Consider the following 26138-nt stretch of genomic DNA (forward strand, 5'->3'; position numbering starts at 1 on the left):
CGTTGATGATTGTGAAAGAACACAAAGAGGTTCATTTCGAAAGTTTTAACCTGGTTTTCATTTAACACATAAAAATATCATGACAAACTTCCTGTCATTTGCCGTAGACAGCCAATCATAAGTCATGTAAAGTTCTTTAAACTTATAACTTAAGGTTCAAAGCTTTAATGCCAAACCAGAATTCATCTGAATCTAATCCAGATTGCTAAATTGCAACCAAGTATCGGATTTTTTTTAACTATGTATTTATTCTCGTTGTAGTTGGGGACTTGATTAATCACCGTTGTTCTCACAGATGCGCACACTGCATGCAGAACGCAGGCACGGCGGGGGCACGCAGAAAACATGCGTGCACAAACACTTCTAGATCATTCACCCTGATGTGCACGTAGCTAAGCAAAGCGCCCTCGTGAAGAAGATGCATCACGACAAGCAGCCATTGACAGCCTAAGCATCTTTGAAAGACTGCTCTTCGCTGATCCTTCTTGGTGGCAATTAGCAAATACATAAACAGTCCAATATAATGTTTGAAAATGAAACATAATCCCTTGGGTTCAATGTTCAGGTGGATTGCAGTGGAAAATTCCAGATTTCAGAGAGCATCGCGAGGCTGTGGTGACGAATATCGTTGCGCCGAGCTGCTGTGTCTCCACACAAAAGAAAGAAGTCCCGTCCGTGTTTGTTGTCATTGTTGGTCGTCAGTGATCCGATCAAATTTTAATCACGCTATTCAGCCTCATTGATTTCAGTTTACCACAGATTGTGGTGAATGAAATTTGGTGCGAGGTTTTTCTCTGCTCCATCAGTGGCAATTACACAACAATGAGAGCTCGATACCTCAGTCTGTTTGGGGGCTGGATGTTGGTCAATCACCACGTCAGACCCGCCAGGGTTTTTCTATATATTACATATATTCAATAGCTAATACAGTTATTAAAAATGGACTCTTATAGGGAATTGTACCAAAATCATCCTAAATGACTACGGGAATGAATGTCTTGACTTTATTAAGTATGTATTATTATGTATGTATTATTACGTATGTAAGTATGTAACCACAGTGAGAAATAAAAACAGCGGTTTAAAGTGCAAAACGTCCTGTTGACATGACCTTTGGTATAAAAAATAATAATAATTTTCATCCCATAACTTGAATCCAATAGCAATATAGCGATACCGTGAATACTGCAATATCGTGAGGGATGGTTTTATGTGTGAATAGAGCATACACAAATACATATGTGCATTTAACAATGGCAATAACATCTACACATTGTGTGTAAAAAATATGTCCAAAGCCGTGTTAGTATTGCTACTAACACCTGGTACTTGAACACCCAAACACATCAGCACCCAATCACTCCATCATGGCTCCCGATATGTCAAACGTCCAGCTTTTTTGTTTTTTTTCTCTGTGAAATGTTTTTGTTCCTCTGCTTCAACCTGCCCTCAGGGACTAAAGACGGAAATTAGCCACGGGCTATAATCTTGCGTAACAACCTGAAAATGTAGATTAATATGCACAGTCCCTGTCTTTCCTCAATAAATCAATCCACAAATGCACCCTGCAGTCCGCATACCTGCTTATAAATATGGACGGCGCTCTAAGAGTAAAACATCTTGACAAGGTTCTTGCCTCAGGTAAAGATATCCAGCCTCGTGTTTTTATTCTTAAAGTTTTCCTTTTAATCCTCTACCCTGCAAATATCTCATATCTGCCATCCGAGCTGATGTAATCTTCTGCAGAAGTGTATATTGTTGTTGACTTATAATAACTCAAGCTGCATGGCACGTGTGTGTCGGAGATGAGTAATATTCCTTATTTAATATCAAAGTGAAAGCCACCACGACTTCCAGCAAAGCTCAGCCAAATCCATCTGTCTTACCTTTCTCCAGCATCTGCTATGACTTACAGGCTGGTCCACCACAGGAGTCCCGAGTCCCGGGGACCGGGGGGCATCTGTCCCAACAGATAGAAAATCAGGAAAGGGGCCATCCTTTCTGTTAACGCTCCACCGAAGCCTGCGTTATGTTCCACATAATTTGCTTTCGGGTCGCGGCGGCGCCCAGGCATATTGCTTAACAGCAGCTGGTTGCAACGTGTCCCTTTTTGGACATTCCGAGCAGATGATTGGATGAAGGCCCGGACATAATGGCTGTGCTGCACCCTGATAAATGTGTGTAATGTGACCGGAGACAGTTCCTGAAGATAAGTCAGATCAGCTCTTAAGGATTTGGACCTTTTGCTGTGTCCACCAGTGTTACTGAGGGGAATCATTGCCTGGGTATGTTGCCTGTTTTGTGTCTTGTGAATGCTTTTTTTCGGGCAATTTATCCGGGTAAATAGTTTCTGACGTCGTTTGGTCATGGCTGCAAAATGAAAGAGCTCCCGTTTATTTTCAGCACACATATTAGCCCTCTTCATATGTTCTTGAAAGACACAAAGAAGAGCAAAGTTAAGTGAAAGTGACCATGATGTGACCCAAAAAGCAACTGAGCCGTCCCTGCCCTCCCCTCGTCTTGCCTTCTCTCAGTCTTGAAACGCGTCCGCTCTTCCTCATATGGTAAAATATGCAATCTGTGCCTGCCCGCCTGCCAGTCTATGAGCGGGTTTTGGCTTAATCCTCATGAATACGTGACTTTGTCTGCATGAATAAATAAAAACCTGCTCACTGGGTAATTGAGGTGCCGTGCCACTAACAAACGAGGACATCATTTGTCCTTTTTTTTCACCCCCCTGCCTGATCTTGACCCTGGGCAATTTAGATCACATTAATGCTGTTATGAAAATGATATTGACACACGGCATTAAAAAGATGTACGACGTGTTGAAAGGACTGAATGCAACCAGCTGAAATATGCTGCTGAGAAAGAGAAGACCGTGTAAGTCCGAGTCCATCGCTTCAGTCAGGCGAAACGTGGAGACCGCACACGACGCACGACTCGGCCTCAGTTTGAGTCCCCACCCCCACGGACATGTGGCCTTTTTCTGCATGCTGAGGTGATGAAAGTAAAAAAGTGATGGTAAAGAGGACGGTACGGTAAAAAGTGTCAGATGTAGTCCAAAGGTAGACGTGAGGTACTATGAACATATTCCACATAGAAATGACATATTTAACACGTGCGCTCTAATTAATATGGTAATGGTTTTATTTCATTTGAACATGCATCAGATTACAATTGAGTGCATCCCATAATCAGTTCCCAGTTCCACATGTCCAAAAGGAGTAGGAAGAAGCAAAGCTTATTAAATCCTACCCCTCCATCTGGTACTTTTACAATCAGTAACTCTTACATTTGTTCACTTCCTGCTTTCCATAATACATTTTTTTTAAATAATGTACCTCGTACCGAAGTACTGGGTGATATGAGCATCCAATGCCATAATGGGTACCATAGAGCGTGTCAATATAGTGATATATATAGCACATCATGACTGGTTCAAGACTCTTCATCCTTGGATTTAGCAAACATCAACTGCTTGTATTGTTTCTTGAATTGGCTCATCGTTGTGCATTGTTTGATTTCCTTACTCAATCCGTTCCATAGTTTGATTCCACATACTGAAATGCTATGGCTAGCATAACGTAGTCCTAGCATAGAAGTGTTTCAAATGTATTGGATGACATTTTTAGCTAATTGGTTGTTTTTAGCCTTATATCTTTACATTGTTAAATGTGTCCTTTTTTGCATGCTGAGGTGATAAAAGTAAAAAAGTGATGGTAAAGAGGACGGTAAAAAGTGTCAGACGTAGTCCAAATGTAGACGTGAGGTACTATGAACATATTCCACATAGAAATGACATATTTAACACGTGCTCTCTAATTAATGTCATTGATATAGTCAGCAAAAGGGGAGTGAGAAAACAGATTTGCAGTCATTGTAGTTGAGCCAGAGGAAGAGGAGAGGAAGAGGATGAAGATGAATGCGGAGCGTGAGCAGAGGAGGTTAGACGCTACCTTCCCCTCATGGCTGTTTGCTGCTACAAAGTGCTCCATTTTCTATTTTAAGTGCTCAATTATGGTCAATTTTGTGTTGTGTGCACGAGGGATTCCACATGCATACCTTCTTAAAAACAAGCGCCTGTCTAAAAAGGGGGTTGCGGGGGGGTCCTGTGACAGAGCCTGCTGCTATTTTCCCAGCCACGATGGAGCTGAATGTCCTCTCAGGTTTCAGCCTGTCACTTTTACTCTCGGCGGTCAGGTTGTAGTCTCCGGTGAAATGCTGGAGTCTAAACTATCTGCGGAGAGGCGAGTGTGAAGGATACATCATCCGGGATGCGCCATCTGCTTGCATCTGGAGACCTCATATGATTGGAAATGTTTGTTTAAGGACCACAAGTTGAAGCTCTGCTCCGTTGTAGGCAGACGGCATAATTGGGTGAAGTCATTTTATCTTCATGATGGTGTTGATGATGTGTTAAAGAGAATAGCATCGCTGATGTTGCCATGGTGACCCCACAGCTCGCCGACAAACGGTTGGTTAAGGTTAGCAAAACATTGAGGCTCGGTTGTTACGGTTAAAAACGATCAAAGGAGCAACTGCGGTTAAGGTAATGAGGCCATCCAACCCAAAGAGCTTGGTGAAGATCTTCATATTCCAGGGTCCTCCAAAGAATGTGTCCTCTTTACGTAAGAAGACCAAGACCAGTAAACTTGGTGTGCTAGTCCATGTATCGGTGGATTTGTTTATACCATAAGAAAAGAACGCTACCCTTCATGAGCGTCCAAGGTCATGGACTCCAGCAGCGCCCTTTTATAAAGCGGGTGCCTCCGGGTCCAGAGCAGGAATGTTAATTGGCCATCACATTCTGACGAGCTCCTCCACATGAAGACATTTTTGTTGTCTACAGGAGACTAAACTGTGCCAGGACAGTTTCAATGGGCAGCCAGAGAACCAGGTCCGATAGCGTGGCGGACAATTTACATCCAGGATCTTTTATTCACGCGTTTTATTGAAGCGTGACGTAACCAAGCGATGTTAACCGTTCAGTCAGCCGTACTTTGACGAGGTTGTGATATCGGTGGGCCCTCTGAAAGCAAAACCCAACAATAAATAAAGATCAGAATAACAAAGTTGAATTTTTTGTGGGTGTTTTTAATGAGGCGCTATCATTATTTTAATCTCCTTAATTGTGGCTTTCCATTTGCTTAGGGACTGGCAGAACAATTACCTCTTTAACACGAGCATTAACACCGCTTCCATCTCGGCAGATAAGTATCGTAATGAGCTGCAATTTCAGTTGCAAATACTTCAACAACAAATGCACACAACAATTATAATTATCATCTCACAGGATCAGATGACAGAGGAGGCTTTAGGAATTCTGATCAGACTCGCCCGAGGCTTTTCAGCTCACCATTCCAGCGCCCGTTCGCTTGCCTTGGTGTCTGATATCCCAGCAAAGCCGGCCAGGACGAGTGCATTGATTTCAGCAGGGCGGCCTTCGCCAGGCTTGTCCCTCGCGCTTGACCCACTTATTTTCTCATCTTACCCGCTTTTCCCTTGAGAGGTTGTGCTTGCACGCTGCCTTTGCCATTACGGCGTGAGTGGATACATGCCGCATATGCTTGCCTCGTCTGGCTGTCTGTCTGTCTGGATCAGCCGACAAATACACTCACCCGACTTCATTAGCTCCGCCTACAGCACAGCCCAATAAGGCCCATCACAAACGTATCGCCAGGAATGGCGTTACTAGTCATTTAATAGTATTACTTTGCCATGGCATCGTAATTTACACGGTTTGGATATGCGTATTGTTTAGCAACATGGGGGGCAAAAACATTGAAATTCTACCCTAACCGGATGAAGGGATTCTGGCCTTGATTGACCACCAAGCTCTGATCTAATTATAGCAATCTGGTCATTTTACGGAATGTCTGATCTGCTCGTGAATATTTACTACATGTACTGCAGTAATCGCCCCAGGGTGAACGTTTTCTAATGGGTGCCAGCTGGGGCAGGGGTGCGAACGTATCTTGGTTAACCCCACCCTCTGACACCTCAAGAGTTGCGCTGGACATCGAGTGGATAGCTTGATGGCTGGCGCTGTCGCGTCAGGTTCGAGGCTGGTTTGAAGCCGTTTGGAAATGTTTATTGCCCATAAATCGACGCTAGAGGATGTGATTGTCAACATTTCTTGAGAACAATGAAACCACTAATATTATGAGAATGTATATTAATAATAATAATATGTCATCTTTCCCTCTGTAAAGGTCTGTCAAACATTTGGAGAATGAACTGTATTAAAGGGCAGTGACCCACATGGTTCATATGATCTTTTATTTATCGTCAAAAGGAATCTCATGTTTAAATGATGTGACATCTGGTGACACGAGACCAGTAAATCCACACTTGATCTCCTGACCCCGGAAGAGATTGAGGTTTTTTTTTTGGGGGGGGGGGGTGCAGGCGGGCAAATATACTCCATTAAATACCACTCCCTGACACTTTAAGAGTTGCGCTGGACATCAAGTTGACAGTCCGGGCTTTTACCTGGATGGCTAGCGCTCTCGACTCCAATATGCGAGGCTGACTGAACCAAACAAAAAACCCTGCGCAGAATCCGGTTCAAATCCCGCTGCATGATGAGAAGCAATGCAGCATTAAAGCATATTTCAACCTGCAAGAGGAATCACAGGAAGAAGCCTGACACTACCTGTTGTTGGAGAGGATTAGAGAAATCTTGGCTTGCGTTGTACAAAAGCAAAAGGCTGGAGGCTTGCTTACATCACTGCAACAAAGTAAGGAGTAGGGAGCTGTAATGTTTGATAATGTATGTTTTATTGGATTATAATCAGGCAAAGACATATGGCTACGTTATCAGTTGCTTATGTGAAGGGAACTCCTAAAGCTTCCTGTTTAAAGCTGGAGGGCGAGCAGGAAACAGTTTCGGGCTGGAGTTGAGGTTTATTTGGAAGACTGCATTGCATTTCCTAATAGGGTTGAAAACAGGCTGGAGGCACGTCGGTCTTCCTCTTTTGGATTATCGTTTTAAAACAGCTTCTTTGGGAGCATCTGGTATGAACTTGATATATAACCCCAATTTTCTTATTTGACCAATTTGCTTTTAATGTGACCCAAATGCAAATTGCATTTTGTCTGTAATAAAATAGAGCATCCTATTTTCCACTTTCCGTCTTTATTAAAGTTGAGGGAATAATAGGAATGAGAGAACGTATCAACAAAGTATGGTTTGACGAGATGAAATAAGAAGGAGAACTCATGACAAATTTGATGCCGTTGATCCTTTATGACAAAAGGATGCTGTATTTTACCCTCGTACACGGGAATGGTTATGTCAGGCTGTGTTGCATTTTATTGTATCTTTGGCATTTTACTGCTTGACATCGTCGTCTTTGCGCAGCTTTTTGGTGAACTAAGACGTAGAGTAGCCAAATATTTATACTTCAGGAACCAGAAGTCAGCTCTGTCGCATGTCTATGATGTCGTCCGATGTTGCATCCAATATGCTAACACAAAACACCAAGTCAGTCATTAGCACAACGACAAGGGCCTTCAGTCCATCAGTCAATTCAACATCGCCACCACCTGCTGTTTGACGCCCCTGAACAACCTTTTAACAAATCAGCTGATGAAGAGCACATTTAAGTCTCGGTCCAATTTTGCCTTTCCGCATTTTGAAGCTGGACTTGGAGCCTCCTTAAGACGCAACGGTGCATTCTTGCAATTTTCCAACTGCTCTTAAAAATATGATCAGCGGTGTATGTTGATTCCAAATGAGTACTTTGGATCATTTCGACAGTTTTATATTTCAACTGAAATGACATCCTGTCCAATTGCTTCTCCCCTGTGGAAAATCCGATGTAAGAGATTGATCCTGTGCAGTGTTTGAGTTGTGCGCCTGTTCTTATTAGCATGGAAACCATCAACTTCCTCAGGTACTTGATTTCCTTCCCTTCAGTGTGGGCGTTTCTCAACCGAGACAGGATTTGAGTAAAGAGTGTGATTGCTCTCTTTGCCAGTTAAATGTTTAAATAAGACATCCATTTTGAATTGCTGTAGACCTCATCAATATGAAATTGGACTAGTGGAGGAAAACAAGCACTCAGTGTGCCAAAAAATCCAACATTCCACTTTGCAGCCCCTCTACACCAGCAAAGAGGCGAACCTAAGCTGCTCTACCTTGCGAGGGCCTACGGACTGAAATACCGCCAGTGCTCATCATCAGTGGGGTAAATCTGGGGGAAGTTGGGAAGAGGCCGAATGAAACATTCATTCGTCAAACACACCAAAATATGCAAAACTCAGTTATTGATGATGCCAAGCCAACTGAAAAGTGTTTGCAAAATCATGAATTCTGAATCTGACAGTGTCAGTCAATCTTCTTTCCACATGTACAGTCAGGACATAATGTTTTAATGACGAGAAAGAACAGGCCAGCGTGAAGCATGCCATAGTCAGGAGGGAAAAAGAACTTGTTATCTGTCACTCAAACCGTGATCCAATAGCATTGGTAATGCTGCAAAGCCCACCCGTTGTGTTCTTCTCCAAAATCCCGCTGTGCTTGAACATGTGTCGGCTGCACAGAATTATTCAACTGTTTTTTTTTCGTTCTCGGAGGGTGTCAGCTGAGTCGCAACAAATGGAACGTCCTAATATTATCATGACAACGAGAAGGGAGCTGAAACTGAAGAGCAAAGGATGGATTCCGGCAGACAGAAAGGGCTCGGAAATGTCAGCCCATTAGCTCGTGTCGAGGCCCGAATCTGCCTGATGCCCCGGTGTCAACGTTAAAAGTAAAGATCGGAATGGACAACCAAGGTTCAATAAGATCCGGCTCCGGCTGAAGTGCTTGTACTGAACGTTAGAGCAACAGGGTGAAAAAGCACTTCAGCGTACCTGAGTGCTGTTCTTTCCCTGCCTTCTCAATGCGAGTCGGAGGCGTCACCGATCCGCGTGGAAAGGCTTGACTGGATGAGTACGTAACCACCTTGACCAGGCTGTTGAACAAGCTCGGAGTCAAATCGCAACCAACCAATCCACCTCGCACATTCGGTCCAATGTGGGCAGATAAGAATCCCCGTGTTTCTCAATTGGAGTATTTGTGGAATCAAACACGTCTCACTGAAAATGGGTTCATGGTCTGCTTTGAATGGCGCCCAAACCTTCTTAGGCGAGATGGAACTTGTTGATGCTGTTTGGAGTACACACGGTCTCTTATGCTGATTCGGATTGTGCTTTTGTTGGGTGCTTTTTCCCATCATCCCGTCCTTGACTTCCTCCGGTAAATAATGCAGTAAACAGAGAAGAAACGAAACGGTGGAGGACAAATTGCCCAATTTAGCATTGTGTTTACACCCAAATAGTGGTAGCCACTCCAGTCGACTTCATTATTTCACTCCAGGTTGTTTCCCTCCACACTTGTGGTTCCTCCGTTCTGTAGCATCACGCTAAACTGAGGTCTTAGTTTAGGCCAGTGGTACCCCCACAGGGGGACCGAAATGTACCCCCCTCAAAAAGTCACTTCCAACGGCAATCACAAGTGGTGTAGAAGCCTGCGGTGATCCGTGTTTCGGTACGCTCGCCGTGGTGGAACTTGACAGCCAACATGTGCCGGGCAACATAAAAAGTGTTTTGCGGGTGTAGCACGTTAAAAGATTTCAGTCCTGGACGATCGGTATCATTCGGGAGCGTCCCTGATGTTGCAGGTCTGCACTAAGATTCAAAGTCTGTTCACCACACCCCACCCCCAGGGGGGCCTGCCCCACTTGAGAAGCACAGTTTAGACAAAAGAGGGCTTTATTCTGTCAGGAGGAACATCACATGTTCACCATGTTCACCAAGTCCAGAAAGGAGTAGGAAGAAGCAAATCTTCTTTAATCCCATCCTCTATCCTGCATCTCAGCCATTACGGATTGTTTGTTCACTTCCTGCGTTTAAATGAGAATGAACGACTGGATGGAAGATGAATTAATATTTACATCCTCAGAGTGAAATCTTCTTTGTGTTATGATAAACGATACTTTAACCAGACTAGGCTATTTGCTATTGTAATGGGGAGGCCCTGAAGTATGTGATTAAATTCCATTTATCTGTTTTGGTATCTTTGATGCACGACTTTATCTGACGGAACAGAAACAAGACAAACACAAGAAGAAGAATCATGGAGCGTCATCCTCTGGAGGTGGAAGACGTGCTATTAAACGGAATGAAAATACATCGCAGCGCAAATAGTGATGGAAATGGATTAAAACTTTATTTAAAATTCTGAATGGGCACCAAAAAGAGGTTTGCTAATAGAGCTATGAATACGTTTAGAACATTCAGCGCAGCCCATCTGCCACTGAAAGAGCATCCTGCATGATTGATGCTATGGCTTTGCTTCTAATGTACGCTACCTTCTCCAGCATCAACATCGGGAGCGATTAGAAGCTGCACCTGCCTCCATCATCCTCAAACAGGTGGATGTTGTCTTCTTATGGAGTATATGTTCAGACAAGTTATGAAGGTATATTCGTCTGTTTATGAGATGGAACCTTCTGAGGACATCTAAACGTGTCCATCTGATACACCTAAAACGGATGCGGCATATCAGTTTCTCAGCATCCCGCATCATTTCCAGAGGCTCCTGTAGCTGGCTTTGCAATGCCTATTTTTATGTCGGCCATGTTGCCTTGACAACAGATTTGGTTGATCTACAGAGCAAGGGCCACGGCTGGCCGACTGCAGAAAAGGCCAATATGATGCAAAAGGAAATCACCTGCACTTGGGGGTGCGATATCTCTCCACTCTGACGTCCTCCTTCACAGGACCGCTATGACATTGGCACGCTTGGCGCCTGGTGTGCACGTGTGTGCGTGTGCATGTGTGCATGTGTGTGTGTACATTAGAGGCACACAAGAAAATAGCCTGGGTTAGCCTTCCTTAACTTGCTAGGTAATATTTGTCAGTAACAAAGTCAACAAATTTGTTGATGATGTCAGTGAAAGCTGAGCGTTATTCATCGTGATACATACCTTCATGCATTTTCATACAGATGTTAATCATAATATATGTCGCTACTATAATATGCTAATATTGCCTAATCTACTGCATAGCCTGCATTTATTTATACATGAGATAATATTTCTGTCATGGTTAAGAATTCTTGTATTCATTTATGATTTTATCTTTTACTTTTTATACATGTATTTATTTGACGCATGTTCATATTCAGTAAATATGTTTCTTTCCGTATGTAATCATTGATTTGTTTTGCATGTTATTTATCTCTTGTTACACATTCACTTTGTTCTCACTGTTTTAGATGAAGGTCACCTTCAAGCACAGGAAGTGAACCTTATTTGCTAAGGCAAGTCTGGACATGTTTTTGGACATATGTTATGCATATGTTATGCAAGCATAAACATAAACCATTCCTCTCCGCTCTAAAATGCAAGAATGAATACGTAGATCATGCTGTTACTGTATGTGAACATACTGTACGTAAAACATATGTGCATACATATTTAAGCATATTTTACAAATGCTCATATACATTTTGTTTAAATGAATGAGGCAAATAAGGCATGCAGAAGATGAATTCATAGGCCTTGGGTAGTAGTAGTAGTAGTAGTAGTAGTAGTAGTAGTAGTAGTAGTAGTAGTAGTAGCCTCACTAGGTGTCAGTGATGCTCCTGTGTTGGTGACTGATACCCCCCCCCCCCCCCTCCCACGCTTCCTGTCAGTATTGGAACACTTTTACAGCAAAACACACAGTTATCCACACTATGCTTATTTTCTATGATTATTTCCACCATAATTGGTAATACAAGTCTGAATGTGATATTACGTCATATCTAGAGGGCACTCATAGTGTTATTCAATTCATAAATAAGGAATCCTACTTTGCAGAAATGGACTTATCACATTCGGGTGTGTATCCAGTTCACGGTGCGGAAAAAGGGGTTTCTATACAGGATTAGCAATACGCAGTACGTACCTAAAGGTGAACTAACCCTACGTAACGTCCTGGGTAGGGTGCTATTTCTAGCCAAACGCCATATGAACGCATTTGAAATCTTTATTTTTGATTTTTTTGCCTCTCGCAAAATGTCAGTGGCAGGTTTTGACATGTAAACTTAAGTCAGCGGTATCCAAGCTGTCATAGTGTATTTGTAAACAGCTTACGTTCCTTCTGTGAGCTTCAGGGGAAGGAGGTGAAGCCTGACAGCAGACAAGGGGCTTTAACAAACATCCCCACATGCATACATAATACCCCATTTGAAGAGGGGGTGGAAAAAGTTTGCCGCCCCATTTAATATGTAGCATTTCTCCGAGTGCCCAGAGGATGCCTTCTGCTCACATCTGCTTCGGGCGCCGTGAACTATACTTAGCAAACCTGGATCTCATGGAATGGCAAGCGACTGTGGTTCGCCACACCGTCCATGCATCAGGGGAACGGGTGATTAAGTGGAATGAGAATATGCCTCCTGAGGACGCCGTGTGCCCACGCGGGGTCTGCTTCTTGAAGTTCTTCCTCTCGTGATGAATTGGTTCCTTTTCTCCTTTTTTTTCCTCCAAGATGAACTTGCGCTCACGGGGCAAACTTTGAATGCGTTCTGTTGGCGACATCAGCTGCTGCCCGCTGTGCCCGCGTGGCGAGGATGGCGAGGATGGTGATTGATGAAGCTGAGTCGTGCGATTACTGTCCTTACACAGCAGCAGACGACTCGGCGAGAAATCCGGCGGATTTCCGTGGCTCAGGCAGGTTTAACTCATCAGCACAATGGGAATCCCCGGGGTTGTTCTTCCGGAGTCGGTTGGAAAGGTCAGGTGTGAGAAGCCAAGTGAACCGTGACCTTTGCCTCCCGCTATCTGATCTTGGAGCGAGAGCTCTATCTTGAGGCTCAGGCCTAAATCTCCTTCCCGGGATCAATTTGATGATGTATTGAGGGCAGGCCGGCGTCTTGGGACGGGAGCTCGATATTTAAAGTATGGAGTGGAAGATGGGACCGGCTCGGTCACCTTTGCTAGCGTGCAAGTTTGACTTCATTCAGCAGAATTGTAGACGTTATGGATGAAGGCAGGAGTTCTTCAAGTGTGGCAAAGTGTGAGCATTCATAATATGGCTGCCCCCCCCCGCAAAGAACAGATTTTCTGGACATATTTTGTGTTTTATGTTCACCCCATACCACTCTGTTTACTCCCTCACCATAGGAACTAAAGATCCATTCATTTTGCCTTTTAGCATCACTGATGTTAAAAAAAAAGCCTCCTTTTTGTTGTAAGCCTCAAGCGGCGCCTCCCCCGAAGTCTTCTCTCGCCTCACACGCCGTAAAGCGCCGCAGCGAGGCATTGGCTGGGGTGTGTTGGGAGTTCCAATTTGTGTTGCAGCACTTGAGATCCATCCTGGGCTTGAACCCCCCACCCTTCAGGTTGAGAGATGACTCCTGGCCTTCCTGCCGTCTCGACTGCAACGCATGCGGTCTGATTAGCTGGACGACAAACAGTCGCTGTGTTGTTTGCCCAGCGAGGGCCGCATGCTGAAAATGAGAGAATGCAACTTTTCCACGTTATTTTGCAACACATGCAAATATGCTAATAAGTTTAAACAATATATGTTTGAAGAAAATAAGTGCAGTTTTAATTTTCTCAATTTCATTTTCTTCATAAATAATCCGTCCATCCATTTTCTATACCGCTTATCCTCACAAGGGACTTAAATAATATTCATACCATTTCTTTGCAGAATATTATGACTTAATTCACATAATATCGTATTTTTTCCCAAACCTAATTTTCTAAAAATTACTATATTTTGTTTTGATTTTTTTTCATACTATTACAACTATAAAAAATATTTTAAAAATGATTTAATATTTCAATGTTATGTTTCTGACATGGCTGCACGGCGATTGAGTGGTTAGCGAACAGGCCCCACAGATAGGGGACCCAAGTTCGATTCCACCCTCAGCCATCTCTTTTCTCCGGGTACTCCGGTTTCCTCCCCCATTCCAAAAACATGCTAGGTTAATTAGCCACTCCAAATTGTCCATAGGTATGAATGTGAGTGTGAATGGTTGTTTGTCTATATGTGCGCTGTGATTGGCTGGCCACCAGTCCAGGGTGGACCCCGCCTCTCGTCCCAAGACAGCTGGGATAGGCTCCAGCACCCCTGCGACCCTTATGAGGATAAGCGGTAGAAAATGAATGAATGAATGCGCGTCACAAATGGCCCCTGAGCCGCCCATTGAACACCCCGGTCTGCCAGCGTATTGTGCCGCTCTGATGCATTGTCAAAACTCTTCAATGGTTGAAATACCAAGCCCAGCATGTTGCAGAGAAATCCACTGCCCACGTGCCACCCCCGCAACCACGTGTAGGGGTTTAGTCACATTGACTTGGCAACTAACGGGGGGGCGATGATTACGAACGCTCGCTTGTCAGAAACATCACGTGAACGTGCCGATGATCCACGGGCGACCACACGCTCTTTTCCAAAGCCTTCCTTTTGTGTCGGCCATTATTTCAGCTCAGGTGAAGAGACGTGAATGGCCGAGCACGGGCCAGCGTGCGTGAGCGTGCGTGAGCGTGCGTGAGCGTGCGTGAGCGTGCGTGAGCGTGCGTGAGCGTGCGTGAGCGTGCGTGAGCGTGCTTTCATTGACAGATTCTCCTGGCCTGCATCGTTGGATGTGCTTTTCACACAAACGAGCATTTGGGGATAACCCACATATGTCACCGTGACGGGAGTAGCATGAAACAGCATCACATGGTTCAGTCCATGCATGGCTGGTGTGCGCCCACCCTGGACGTCGTTTAGGCCGTCATTAAGGATAAGGATTGTCATTTTATGTGTGTGTTGTGTTGTATGTAAAGAGTCAATTAGGTTTATGCCAAAGGTCAACGTACATCAGAGTCCAGGACCAGAAGAGAAGCACCTGTACAGGTCGTCATTAGCTTTGACGCTCCATGACCCGAATATATCCACTCTATTTTACTTTTCTGTATCCACTGCACAATATGCTGTGTATTCCCCGGTGGTTTCCACTGCCTGTGAATATTCTATTTATATACATACCTGGGCTTTACCGACTCGGTTTCACGCGTGGCTAAAATATCAAGCAGGTGGCGCTTTGAAATTTCTCACCTTTTGGAAGAAGAAGGAAGTCAGCAGATGGCGGGCCTTTCGGGTCCATAGCACATTGTTGACAACGAATTAGAGTCCAGAGGGGACGGGGTGGTTGATAACCTCCATCCCCACGGTTCCATCTGCTGAATCCTAAGCAAGGCGAGCAGGCGGCCGACATGCAAACATGACATCGCTCAAGCCCAAAGTGTACACCAGAAGGGGGACACGTGTAAGCACGTTCAACAGCAAGCAGGCGTTTACACGTGCAAGGATGACGGATGGAATCTAACATTTGGTGAGAGATGAACGACCCCCAACCCCCCAGTCAATCACAAGGTCGTAGCAACACGTACATAAGAAAACAAGCAACATATCCTGTTGTCCTCTGCAATAGCGCCGTTCCATTAGCACCCCATCGCTATATTGGAGGTTTTCAGAAGCCAACGGCTGGTTGGTGGTGGACTACATATGGTCTATCATTATAATCCTGACATATTGGAATACAATGATATGTAGTATTCTAGTATATACGTATGTAGTATGTACTATATGTACATATATATGTAGTATTCTGGTCACTAGGTTTCCATCTTCCTAATCATTTGGTTAAGAAAATATTGACTTGTGATTCACAAGAAAATTCTATCGTCTCATCTGAGGGCTGAAAAGAAATGGAAAAAAATGGAGGAAGTGCAAAACAAGCAGAGAATCAGAGCAGTCCAGACATTCGAGCTGGGAGGCTAAACAGGAACCTAAATTAAGATGGACCAATCACAGGTTATTTTCTGGTAAGGCCTAATTCATGAAGAAAAGGGTAAACGATGGAGTCGTTCAACATGGCTGAGCGGCTCACCTGCTGGTGTTTATGACGTTACGCCATTCCTCTCTCTCTCTCTCTCTCCGGCCTTTTGGGTTGATCCAAAAAGCCAAGCCTGTCTTTTGTTCGGCGGAACAAAAAAGGCGCTCATCAGGTTCTGTACATTGACCCGCTTTGAAAATAGGCTTTGATCACAATAGGACATCCCAATCCTATTGTGGCACAACAAGGCGATGCTCTCGGAATCAAACACAAACCGCAATGATATTGTATCTAATTGCAGTTGCCTCGCCGCCGTCTCCGACTGCGTCTAATCTTGCTCCATTCACAACAACATAGCAGCGGCGTTAGCGCCAAACACGATTGGGGCGGTTATAATTGTAACAACGGGCGCTGGCACAAGTCTGGAAAGCCGTCAGTGGGAAGTACAAAGACGCTATTGGCGTATCGTGTTTGAGGACGACTACACAGAGCGGTCAATCACAAGTTTGTCCAGATTGATTAAAATGGCGACACAAACGCAGCCAACGTGTGCGTGTGTGTGCGTGTGTGTGTGTGGGTGTGTGGTGCCTTTAAGAGCCAACAGGTTCCGTAAGAAATGCGAGCATGTGTTGCTGCTGTTTTTACTTGTGTAACGGCTCGGGAGGGCTGTTCATATCCGCACTTGTTGAAGCTGTCACAAATTGTGAATCTTGGTCCAGTCTGCACGGCCATGCTGTCAGACTGCTGTGTGTGTGTGTGTGTGTGTGTGCGTGTGTGTGTGTGTGTGTGAATGCATCCCCGAAGCAGGCTGTCCACAAAGTAGCCCGGACTACGACTGCACTGTCACTAATTAAATGTTATTGAACTTCTTTGTTAGTGCGGGCGTGATAAATGTAAGATGTTGCCCATGCTACTTAGTCCACATGCGCTAATGAGAGAGGCGAGTAATTCCCTCAATTATTTTTTTTTCTTTGCCTTTTTGCCAGAGCTTGGCTGCTCAAGAGGGACCGGGAGGGGGAAATAATCACATTCTGTCAAGAGGGCACTAAAAGAAAGACGTTGCACATATTTTGAGGGTGGGGGTATGTGCCCCCCCACCTTCCCACCCCCCACCACACCTCACAGTGTGGACCAGAACATCCAATGGCTTGACTTTCAGCATCACTGAGGACTAAAAATCCCAAAACTACAGTATGAGAAGAGAACCATTTCTCCACTTCACATCCGCGTCACGTGCGTCTCATCATTTATTCATTTCTTATTTTTGGAAATAAAAAGCAATATAACGTTGGAGTATTGGAAGCGCGGCCGAGCGAGGGGCGACCGTGTTGTGTTCAGGAGCGACATCCGTTCCCAGGGGCAGCGTGGCTCATGTGGTTGTTGGTTCGATCCTCCGTCCCCCCATGACCATGCCCAAGAGTCCTTTGGCAGGCCCGGTTGCTGATGCTGAAACTTTCTTAGCTTCGGTGCACTTTGAGTACCTGGAAGGTAAAAAAGTGTGGACATTTATAGTTGTAGTACTGTACAAGTTTTGCTTCATTTTGTACACCGATGTAGGCGTTCTAAGTGGGATTTGGGGTGTAAATGTTTTTTAACGAGATTTTCAACAGCCTTTTTCATCTGCCTAATGAATTAATAAGAAGTGCATTGAAGCATTAAGGTGAAATGTGCTGTTTGGCCCACATCATAATTGCTTTTCTTAAAGACTAAAGCCTGGAAGCAATTAAGTGCTGGAAGAAAAACACTAACCAGATAATCAACCTGCCATTACCACTTGTGCGGCTTTACTTTGACCCTGTTTGGAAATGTACACGATTCAAGGCTAATTCTATAGCTTAAAGTGTAGGTGGCCTGATTAGAACGTAAGGGAGAATATTCCGACAGCATTTGCAGCCCAGGAGCTTTCACAAACATGAATGTTGAGCTCAATCAATCAATTAGGTGAGCAATGAAATCACATTTCTATTTCTTATCTCATCTCATCTTTAGCAACCTTGAGTTCAGGAGACGACCACTCTCCGACGTGAGCCGCCATGCCAATAATAAACAAATGAAGGATAATGTTAGCATGTAACATCAAATCAATTTCCACCAATAGGGCAATGACATTGAGCTTGTCCGTTCATTTTCATGGGAAGAAATATTGAATGTTTTTTTTACAAAAGTCCTGATAGATAGCGTTCATGTCCAAAATGAGCTGAACATTCATTGTTGAAATAGTTGTTGAAATAATTGTTGAATTTGTTGGAAACACCAGTAATGAGGATTGAACCAGCAACCATCCAGTTGGTAGATGACCAATCAGTAGGGGGCGGTAAATAACTATCCTATTCCAAATTACCGTCAATGTGGGAATTACTATTTTTACTAATGCGTGAATTCTGGAACTCAACAAATGAAAAATAATATAATTTAAATAATAATAATAATATAACAGCTTTGAAGGAATAAAAAAAAAACACAAGGGCTAATTTCAGGCAAAAGGTGTGTCGCTTATTTATTTTCAGTTTTTCAAGCTCGATAATTGACGCACCATCCATGCATCGTTCTTTTCACAACAAGGGGAGACAGCATCCAATTTAATTGTGTTATTCCCCCCATTAAAACCTGAGAAAAAACATCAAAGACACAAATATTTAATTAACAATGGGGATTGTGTGTGCAGGCTGTCTGCTTTTTGCAAATTACTCTTTGCTGGAAATAAGAGACTTATCACGCCCATGCAGACGTTGCTGCAAAGAAGTTGACACAAGGAAGGAGAAAAATACATGTCTCCCTCCAGAGAGAATTATCCACTTCACAGGTAATTGGAGTTTACAGTTTCCAAGTTGGAAAATGAATACCCTGTCTTCATGTGCCAGGAGAGTTTACGTGTTTCTGTTGTTTGCTCTGTGAAGTGCCGACTCCACGTGAATTAGAAAAGGAGTTAAGTGTCGTATAGAATATCCAAGAGTCTTGCTGTTGGTTTTTGGACGCAAAAGGAAGCTGGTTACGCGGGATTGTTTAACTTCCTGTGTAGCACTTCCTGTACGATATGACCTCAAAGTCGGGAAGCTCCCATCAGCGTTTTATGCTCCCATTTTCATCGATCACTTGGGACTGAGATCGGCCAATACCGATATCGATCGCTTGGATTAGTTCATGACGAGTTCTAGTCCAAGGGCCGCCGTTTCCAAGGGCTGCTGGCCAACGGAATTATTCCAACATTTGTGTGAGATGTTTTTGGTGATCAATTAATTCACATTTCTCTTGCTTCACCGTTCTTGGTCGATGTTGAAAAACTTTTATTCTGAAAGGAATCTCATCTTCATTTGATCAAACTAAGGGGAGAAGGTTTTTCAACTACGCATCTAGTAGCCAATCCATTCTGATTGGCATCGGCTGTCTTTGAAAGGCGCATACGCCATCTTGGGGTTTTGTTGGAAATCGCCCATACTGATCGGCGGCTGATCGATGGACGCACCCCGGTTCCAGGAAACGACAATGGGAGATTCCAGTGGGAGGGATGACCAAGCATGCGGGGGTGTTAGCCACTTTGCTGTGTAAAAGTGCAGTTGAACCAAAGAAGCGGAATGAAAGAGGCCCCGCGGAGAGGGTTGAAATCCTTTCAAGGCAGAGCCTTTGAAGGCCGCCCATTTAAGGTAGCGGTGCAACATGGCGGTGTTGTCTTTAAGGTGAGGAATGATGTCTGATTATATTTCCATCATGAATTATGAATAGAAAAGACCCGGGCCGCATGCTTGCATATTAGCAAATTAGAAGAGTGAATGATTAACACCCTGACTGACTTCAATACGTTGCCTCCCTGAGAGGACTATAAATAAGTGTCCGATCGGAGATGAGGAGAGGTAATGAAAGAAACGGTAAATCTTGCTCCAAGGCGCCATGCAGCGGATGATGTCCAATCAAGTGTCTTTTTCCTGGACGTCATCCCGTCCCCTTTTGTGGTGAAGACAAAGATTCAGCAGATTTTGACGTGCTCTAATAAAGCGGAATGCTTCAAATTGCCGCCCTGATGCAGAAAGCAAGCTAGCAAGTGGAGACGACGACGGCGAGCGAGAATAACAAGAGCGAGTCTGGAGGCAAAGACGAGTGGAAATGATGAAAAAATAATTTTATTTTCTTTCAGGGGACGGCACTTCAGTATCATACCTACAGTATGCTTTATTGCAGTGCTGCCCCCCCACCCCAACCCCCGCTTGACATTTCAGGGTTAGAAAGTGCCTATTATACAGCTCTTTTATTGCCGTGTTTGACATAAATTCACATTAGGATATTTCCAAAGGAACGATGAGAAGCGAGGAGCCAGCGTCTCTGAATATTGCCGACAAAGAAAATGTCTCATTTTGACGCCATCGCTGTGTTTAATGACACGCCTTGCCGATGCCCGACGTCGTGTTAGCATGAGCACGTCTGCTAATATGTTGTTTAGCCTTCTAATTATCATTTCACTTGCAGCTTCCATCAATCATTGGTGACCTTGGGTGACATTGCATTAGCCGTCAAAGTCTCCTTGACAGACTGGAAGCAAATTTGGGATCCTTGTCAATCAAAGACAGAGTCAGACTGAGCTCCCCAAAGTTAATATCCCAGGATGCATCATGTTTGTAAATAAATGAATAAATCAGATGACACCTTCGGAGTCTCCAGATGTTAGTTTAGACGACTCGCTATGCCCGAGTTAGTTTTATTCATTCATTATTTGTTCTCTTCCACGATGCTTAAGATGGAAAAGCGTTTTATGACGCTGAGTTTGAAGGAAACGACACTTGTGGGATGTCCATCATCCACCATCCTCACGTGGGACGTGGACACGCATGTCTTTGTCTTTTTCGTGACTTCTGAAGAAATAGAAATAGAAAAGAGGCAGCTAATAATGCGTGTGATGGGACACGCCTATCCCGCATATAAAACCACCTGAAAAGACCTGCTTATGAATTAAGCTGCAGCTGAGTTATTATTATTATTATTATTCTTGTTATTGTTATTATTAAGGGCAGGTTGGAGGGCACGCTGAGGAGTTGTGGGGGTGTGGTGTAATTCGGGAGGGGCGGGCCAATGTCATCCATCAGCATTAAGCATCAGTTGTACGCCATCGACTGATGATTCACCACGGCAGAATGGCAGCGAAATGAAAGGCGGCGGCGGCGGCGGCGGCGGCGGCGGCGACAACGAGATGAGGCAGCGGCTTGGGGCTGATTGGCACCTCATCGAGTCTGGCGGGGGATCCTTTGATTGCGCGAGATGTCAATACCAGATAATTGTTTTTCTTACTTACATGCTTCCCTCTGTTATTTATTTATCTATTTACGGCCGCAGCAGGGTGTGCAATTCAATTACAGAGCAATACCATTTTGGAAATTTGTCATAGCTGTTTCATTTCGTACGATGCCATGACATGAATGCGATTAGCGACGCCACTCGTCAGCTGGCTGCATTGTTGCAGGTAAATGTCACACGTTGGGGGCTTGCATCACTCCCGATGCCGCCTGTATGTAACTTCTGCAACCTGCACCACACAGCCAGATTAGCTGGGTGTAAATCTGCCCTTCGCACCAACCCCGGGGCGCATCGGAGCGGTGGCATACGCCTTTAAGGTGCAGTTGGGACCCTTTCAATTATCACGTACGGTGAACGTGTCACCGAACTCCACACTGAGCGTACTTCTGTCTCGACAGGCGGAGCTCGGCGTGCGGCCGGCTCAAGTCAGGCTTGAAGCGAGTGTGAATTTCTTCCTGAATAGCACACGCCGCCGCTGGCTGGTTGAGGGTGACCCCCGCCGGGTCACTGTGGGGGCAGAGGAGATTTAATTTGAATTGTAACACGCTGCCTGATAGTTAGAAATAATGAGCACTATCAGAAGGAAGAGTGCGGCGATGGCTGACGTGTGGCGGCCATCAGTCGTGGAGAATTGGATGTCACAGTGATTGACTGCAGCTGATAACAAATCAGAAGTAGCGGGAATGGTTAGTCTATTTTTAGGTTTCAGAGGTGCCACAATCCTTTACTGGAAGTACTGGAACTACTGGAAGACTTGATGTTGGAATTTAGAAAGAGCTTTTAGTCCGCCAGACTGGGAAGGCCGAGTTTGGGTTCCAGTGGGTGGTGTGGGTCAAAAAGTAGGCACTGGTCAGGGGGCGTCTTTGACATCCTCACGTGTGAACTTGATGTTTGGGTCCACGGCGTTAAAAAGTGCTCATTGATGGCCACCCCCTCTTGGCTTCTAATTTTGACCCATGTGTCATCCACACATCGGGGGGTTCCCTTCCCTGCGGTTCCCAGAGCCCCCCTTTCCATGTCCTCCATGTGGAGGTTGTCCATGATGGCCGACGCTGGTGAACCAATCACGCTTTTGTCTCCAAAATGTTCCCATGAATTAAAAATATTTTTGCCTAAATTAAGCATTTCCAAGCATAAAAATAGCTAGTGAAGTATTAGTAGTAATAGTAGTAGTAGTCGTCGTAGAAGTAAGGCATTCAGGAGACACATTCAAAAACGCTGTGAATGATGTAGTATTTTACAGTGATCACTAGGTGTCAGTATTGTTACTGTAATATTTGGTGAGACACACAAACAACACTTTTACGTCTGAATGGTCTCACAATAGTCGTAATATTAATTCATTCATTCATTTTCTACCACTTATCCTCACGTATTAATCCCGACTAAATCCCTGATTAAAAACTTGGCCTACCGTCGCTGCAGGAACCCACGTCAAGCTAAAACTCACATTTTTCATGACTACAATATTACTGTTAGAGCATCATTAACAAGTCAATCTTGCATAATCGGGCTGTAGTCGACGTCATGCAAAATAAGTCTGTTGTCTGAAAACACAATAATACGGCCGCACGGTTTCCGAATCATCCAACCTGTTCTAGTTGCTTTCTCTCCCACCAGTAACACAACCCCCCCACCCCTCGACCCCCAAAGTCTTCACAAGTAACTTCCGCCAGGCCAACATTTCCGCACCAGTGAATAAAGAGGAAATGAATTGTATCAGTGTTGCTGTGGTTGCTCATCGCGAGTAGGAAATTATCATAGAGATGGGTAGCGCTGCCCCCACACGCCTGTTTCCCTCTCACTCAGATGCACACAAACACGGAAGGTGGGACTCCACCTCGGGATGGAATTGGCTGTAGTGTACGCCGGTGGCAGTAATGAGCCGAGGAACCTCGCTAGAATTTTTGTTTTCGCCCACAATTCCAACGTCTGGCCTAGTTGGTGATTGGCTGTTTTTGTAATATGTTATATTTGTGTGTATTTTAATTAAAAGTATGGCAAACGCAAGGAATGAGCTGCAGCCTGGCCGCTTTGGGGGGGTGTTTGTCATGCCAGCCGAGTGCTGAACAGCCGATGAAGAGGATGGCGCCTCAGGAGGAACACGCGTCCTCGGGGCTCCGCAGGCAGACGCAATCAAAGACGTCAAAAGGCGTGTTAATGGAGATAGTTAGCGCTCCGGGCTAAACTGCAGTAAAGACACCGAGGTCAAAGGTCGCCGGCAGTCTCCAGCGGGAAGCTGCGCCGCCGCTTCACACCAACTCCTCCGGTGAGGACGGTCCCGGCCGCTGGGGCTTTCTCCTTCATCATCACATGCCGCAAACAATCAGCCGGCCCACTTCCTGCGTTTGCACTTTTATTTCATGGTCGGGTTGGATTTTCCTTCTCTGGCTGCGTCTCCTTGAGGAGCCAAAACTGTTTGACCGGACGCCGAGGGGCTGGAGGAGACTCAAAGTTTAACATCATAGATAAATACTTACAGTACTACTACCACTACTACTAGTTTACTTGTTTCCAGTCTTTCATTTATTTTGCTCATGTTTCCCATACATTATTATAAATAATGCATAAGGCTAAAAGCTCCACTTGGAACCTCCTTTAGATCCTACAGTTTTTGTCATCGGATGTAAAAAAAGCCCAAAGAACAACCTTGTTGGTTCCTTGCTCCCCATTGTCAGTCACTTGACAATGGCAGCGCCCCCACTTACCCCGTGTGGTGGCGGCGCAGTTAACTCCATCTACCGAGTACCTCTGTGAATTTCTCGAGAGCAAATCCGTCGATGAGGAGCCCGGCAGGAGTCAGAGGCGTACGAACGTCTGAACTTTTGGCGGCGGCTGCTTTGGGTGGAGGAGTGTGACAGTCAACATCAAAACAGCAAAAGTAAAGCTGTGATTTATTGAATGTGTCTGCTTTCATGTTTTGCACCGATATATTATACGGCTTTTATCCTGCTTTCAACAACATACCCGTGCGGATGAATTAAACATGTTAAGCAGAAACTGGTCTTTCTCTGAAGCCCCCTACTCTTATCCCCCCCCACAATAACCTCCTTTTTCGACATTCAGTAGACTTATCGTGGTGAATAAATAGGTCAGGATTTCTTTTTGGGGAGTGAAAAATTAATATTTGTCCCCGGAGGAGGAAGGTCTCAGGCATTTTGGAGAGGAGAAAACTTAAAACGTACACGCATGGATGCCGTTTGCTTAATTCCCAGCCTCATTTCCTAAACGCTTTTCATTTCTACGTATGTTGCAGACGTAAAAGGGGCCGCATACTGAAAATGAAAGTGAATCTTTTTCATTGACATATAGTCTTTAATCAGTGGACAAGTCCAAACCTTGGTCCATGAACGCATCCCTGAATGGCTTGGATGTGAACAGGCCTTTTCCTCACGAAAGGAGATTTATTTCCGTATTTTCCCATTTTACTTCCAGTAGGTTTAATGTCGCCCCAATGCTTTTGTCCGGGTGCTTTTCCTCACAAAACGTACACAAAATCCAGCCAAAGGGGGAAATGATTGGTGGAGGCGTGCCGCACGTGGAGCCCCCAGCTCATATAAGAGATTACTCTCCAGCGTGCACTGAGGCCATCCTGCCCCCGGAGCTGAGTGCTTTGCAGCCTGACACTTTGTTGAAACATGGTCCGGAGGATGCCTTTGTATCCGCTTCCTATCTGTCTGGCCGGCGAAGGCAATAACAGTAATGTATGGCTAAAGGAAAACAGAGCTAATCATCAATGACTGCAAGATATATAGCATATGCAGTGGCACCTTGTTTATTACCCTCTCCTCGCCGCCTGCCGCCGAGTCCGCTGGCGAGACGCAGCCCGCACATCTCTTCAATGTTAATTTGATTCATTCTTGTTTTCCATAATAATTGGGGCCAACGGGTCAGTGCCATGAATCTGCTGGTGACATGACACGGGATGTAGCCCAGCCTTGTACGCTCCACTCTTGTCTAGTCCATCAAGGGAACCACGGCTCCGTTTAGACCGACGCTTTCTTCTTGTTTGTCTGGGGGGCCACCGGGTGGGGGTCCGTGTCGACGCAACCTGCTTTTTAAAGATGGTTCGTATGGAGGACGTTTGCATTTCACATCAATTGATTTGATACTATTACCGTTGGTCAATCTAGTCCCGATGCCCCCCGGACGCCTCCCTGGTGAGGTGTTCCGGGCATGCCCAGCCGGGAAAAGGCCCAAGGCAGACCTAGGACACGCTGGAGGGATTATGTCTCACAGCTGGCCTGGGAACGCTTTGGGGTCCTCCCGGAGGAAGGGGGCCGGGGACCCGGAAGTCTGGGCATCCCTACTGAGACTGCCGCCCCCACGACCCGGACCCAGATAAGCAGAGGAAGATGAATGGGTGGGTGGACTAGTACCATTAAAAATCATACTTTTTTCACACTCATTTTTACTCTACTCTACTCTATTCTCTACTCTACTCTACAATACTCTATTTTCTACTCTACTCTATTGTCTACTCTATTCTCTACTCTACTTTACTTTACTCTATTGTCTATTCTACTCTACTCTATTCTCTACTCTACTTTACTCTATTGTCTACTCTACTCTAAAATACTCTATTTTCTACTCTACTCTATTGTCTACTCTATTCTCTACTTTACTTTACTCTATTGTCTATTCTTTACTCTATTCTCTACTTTATTCTCTACTCTATTCTCTACTCTACTTTACTCTATTGTCTATTCTACTCTACTCTGTTCTACTCTACTCTATTTTCTACTCTACACTATTTTCTACTCTACTCTACTCTACTCTACTCTACTCTACTGTCTACTCTATTCTCTACTTTACTCTATTTTCTATTCTACTGTATTTTCTACTCTATTCTTTATTCTCTACTGTACTCTATTCTATTCTCCGCTCTATTCTATTCTCTACTGTACTCTACTCATTAACTTGTGTATTTTCATCAATGGTTTTCATGGAAAACTGGGATGTAGGAAAACCGAGGCAGCTTTGTATA

The 26138-nt window shown here is 44.7% G+C and overlaps 1 protein-coding gene across 2 annotated transcripts in view; it reads left to right on the forward strand.

Annotated features, from left to right (window-relative positions):
• pcdh11 (protocadherin 11) overlaps positions 1-26138 on the forward strand; it is a 136045-nt gene that overhangs the window by 98626 nt on the left and 11281 nt on the right. Inside the window, exon 7 of one of the 2 annotated variants that reach the window (XM_058063961.2) lies at positions 20330-20765. The exons of the other annotated variant lie outside the window; for it this stretch is intronic. Coding sequence (XP_057919944.2) covers positions 20330-20349 — 20 coding nt within the window. The 3' untranslated portion in view covers positions 20350-20765. Of the gene's footprint in view, positions 1-20329; positions 20766-26138 lie in introns of those variants that run through there. 2 annotated transcript variants of the gene reach the window in all.

This window comes from Doryrhamphus excisus, linkage group LG22 (genome assembly GCF_037039965.1).
Source record: "Doryrhamphus excisus strain RoL-2023G ecotype Guam linkage group LG22, RoL_Dexc_Guam_v1.1, whole genome shotgun sequence".
NCBI lineage: Eukaryota > Metazoa > Chordata > Actinopteri > Syngnathiformes > Syngnathidae > Doryrhamphus > Doryrhamphus excisus.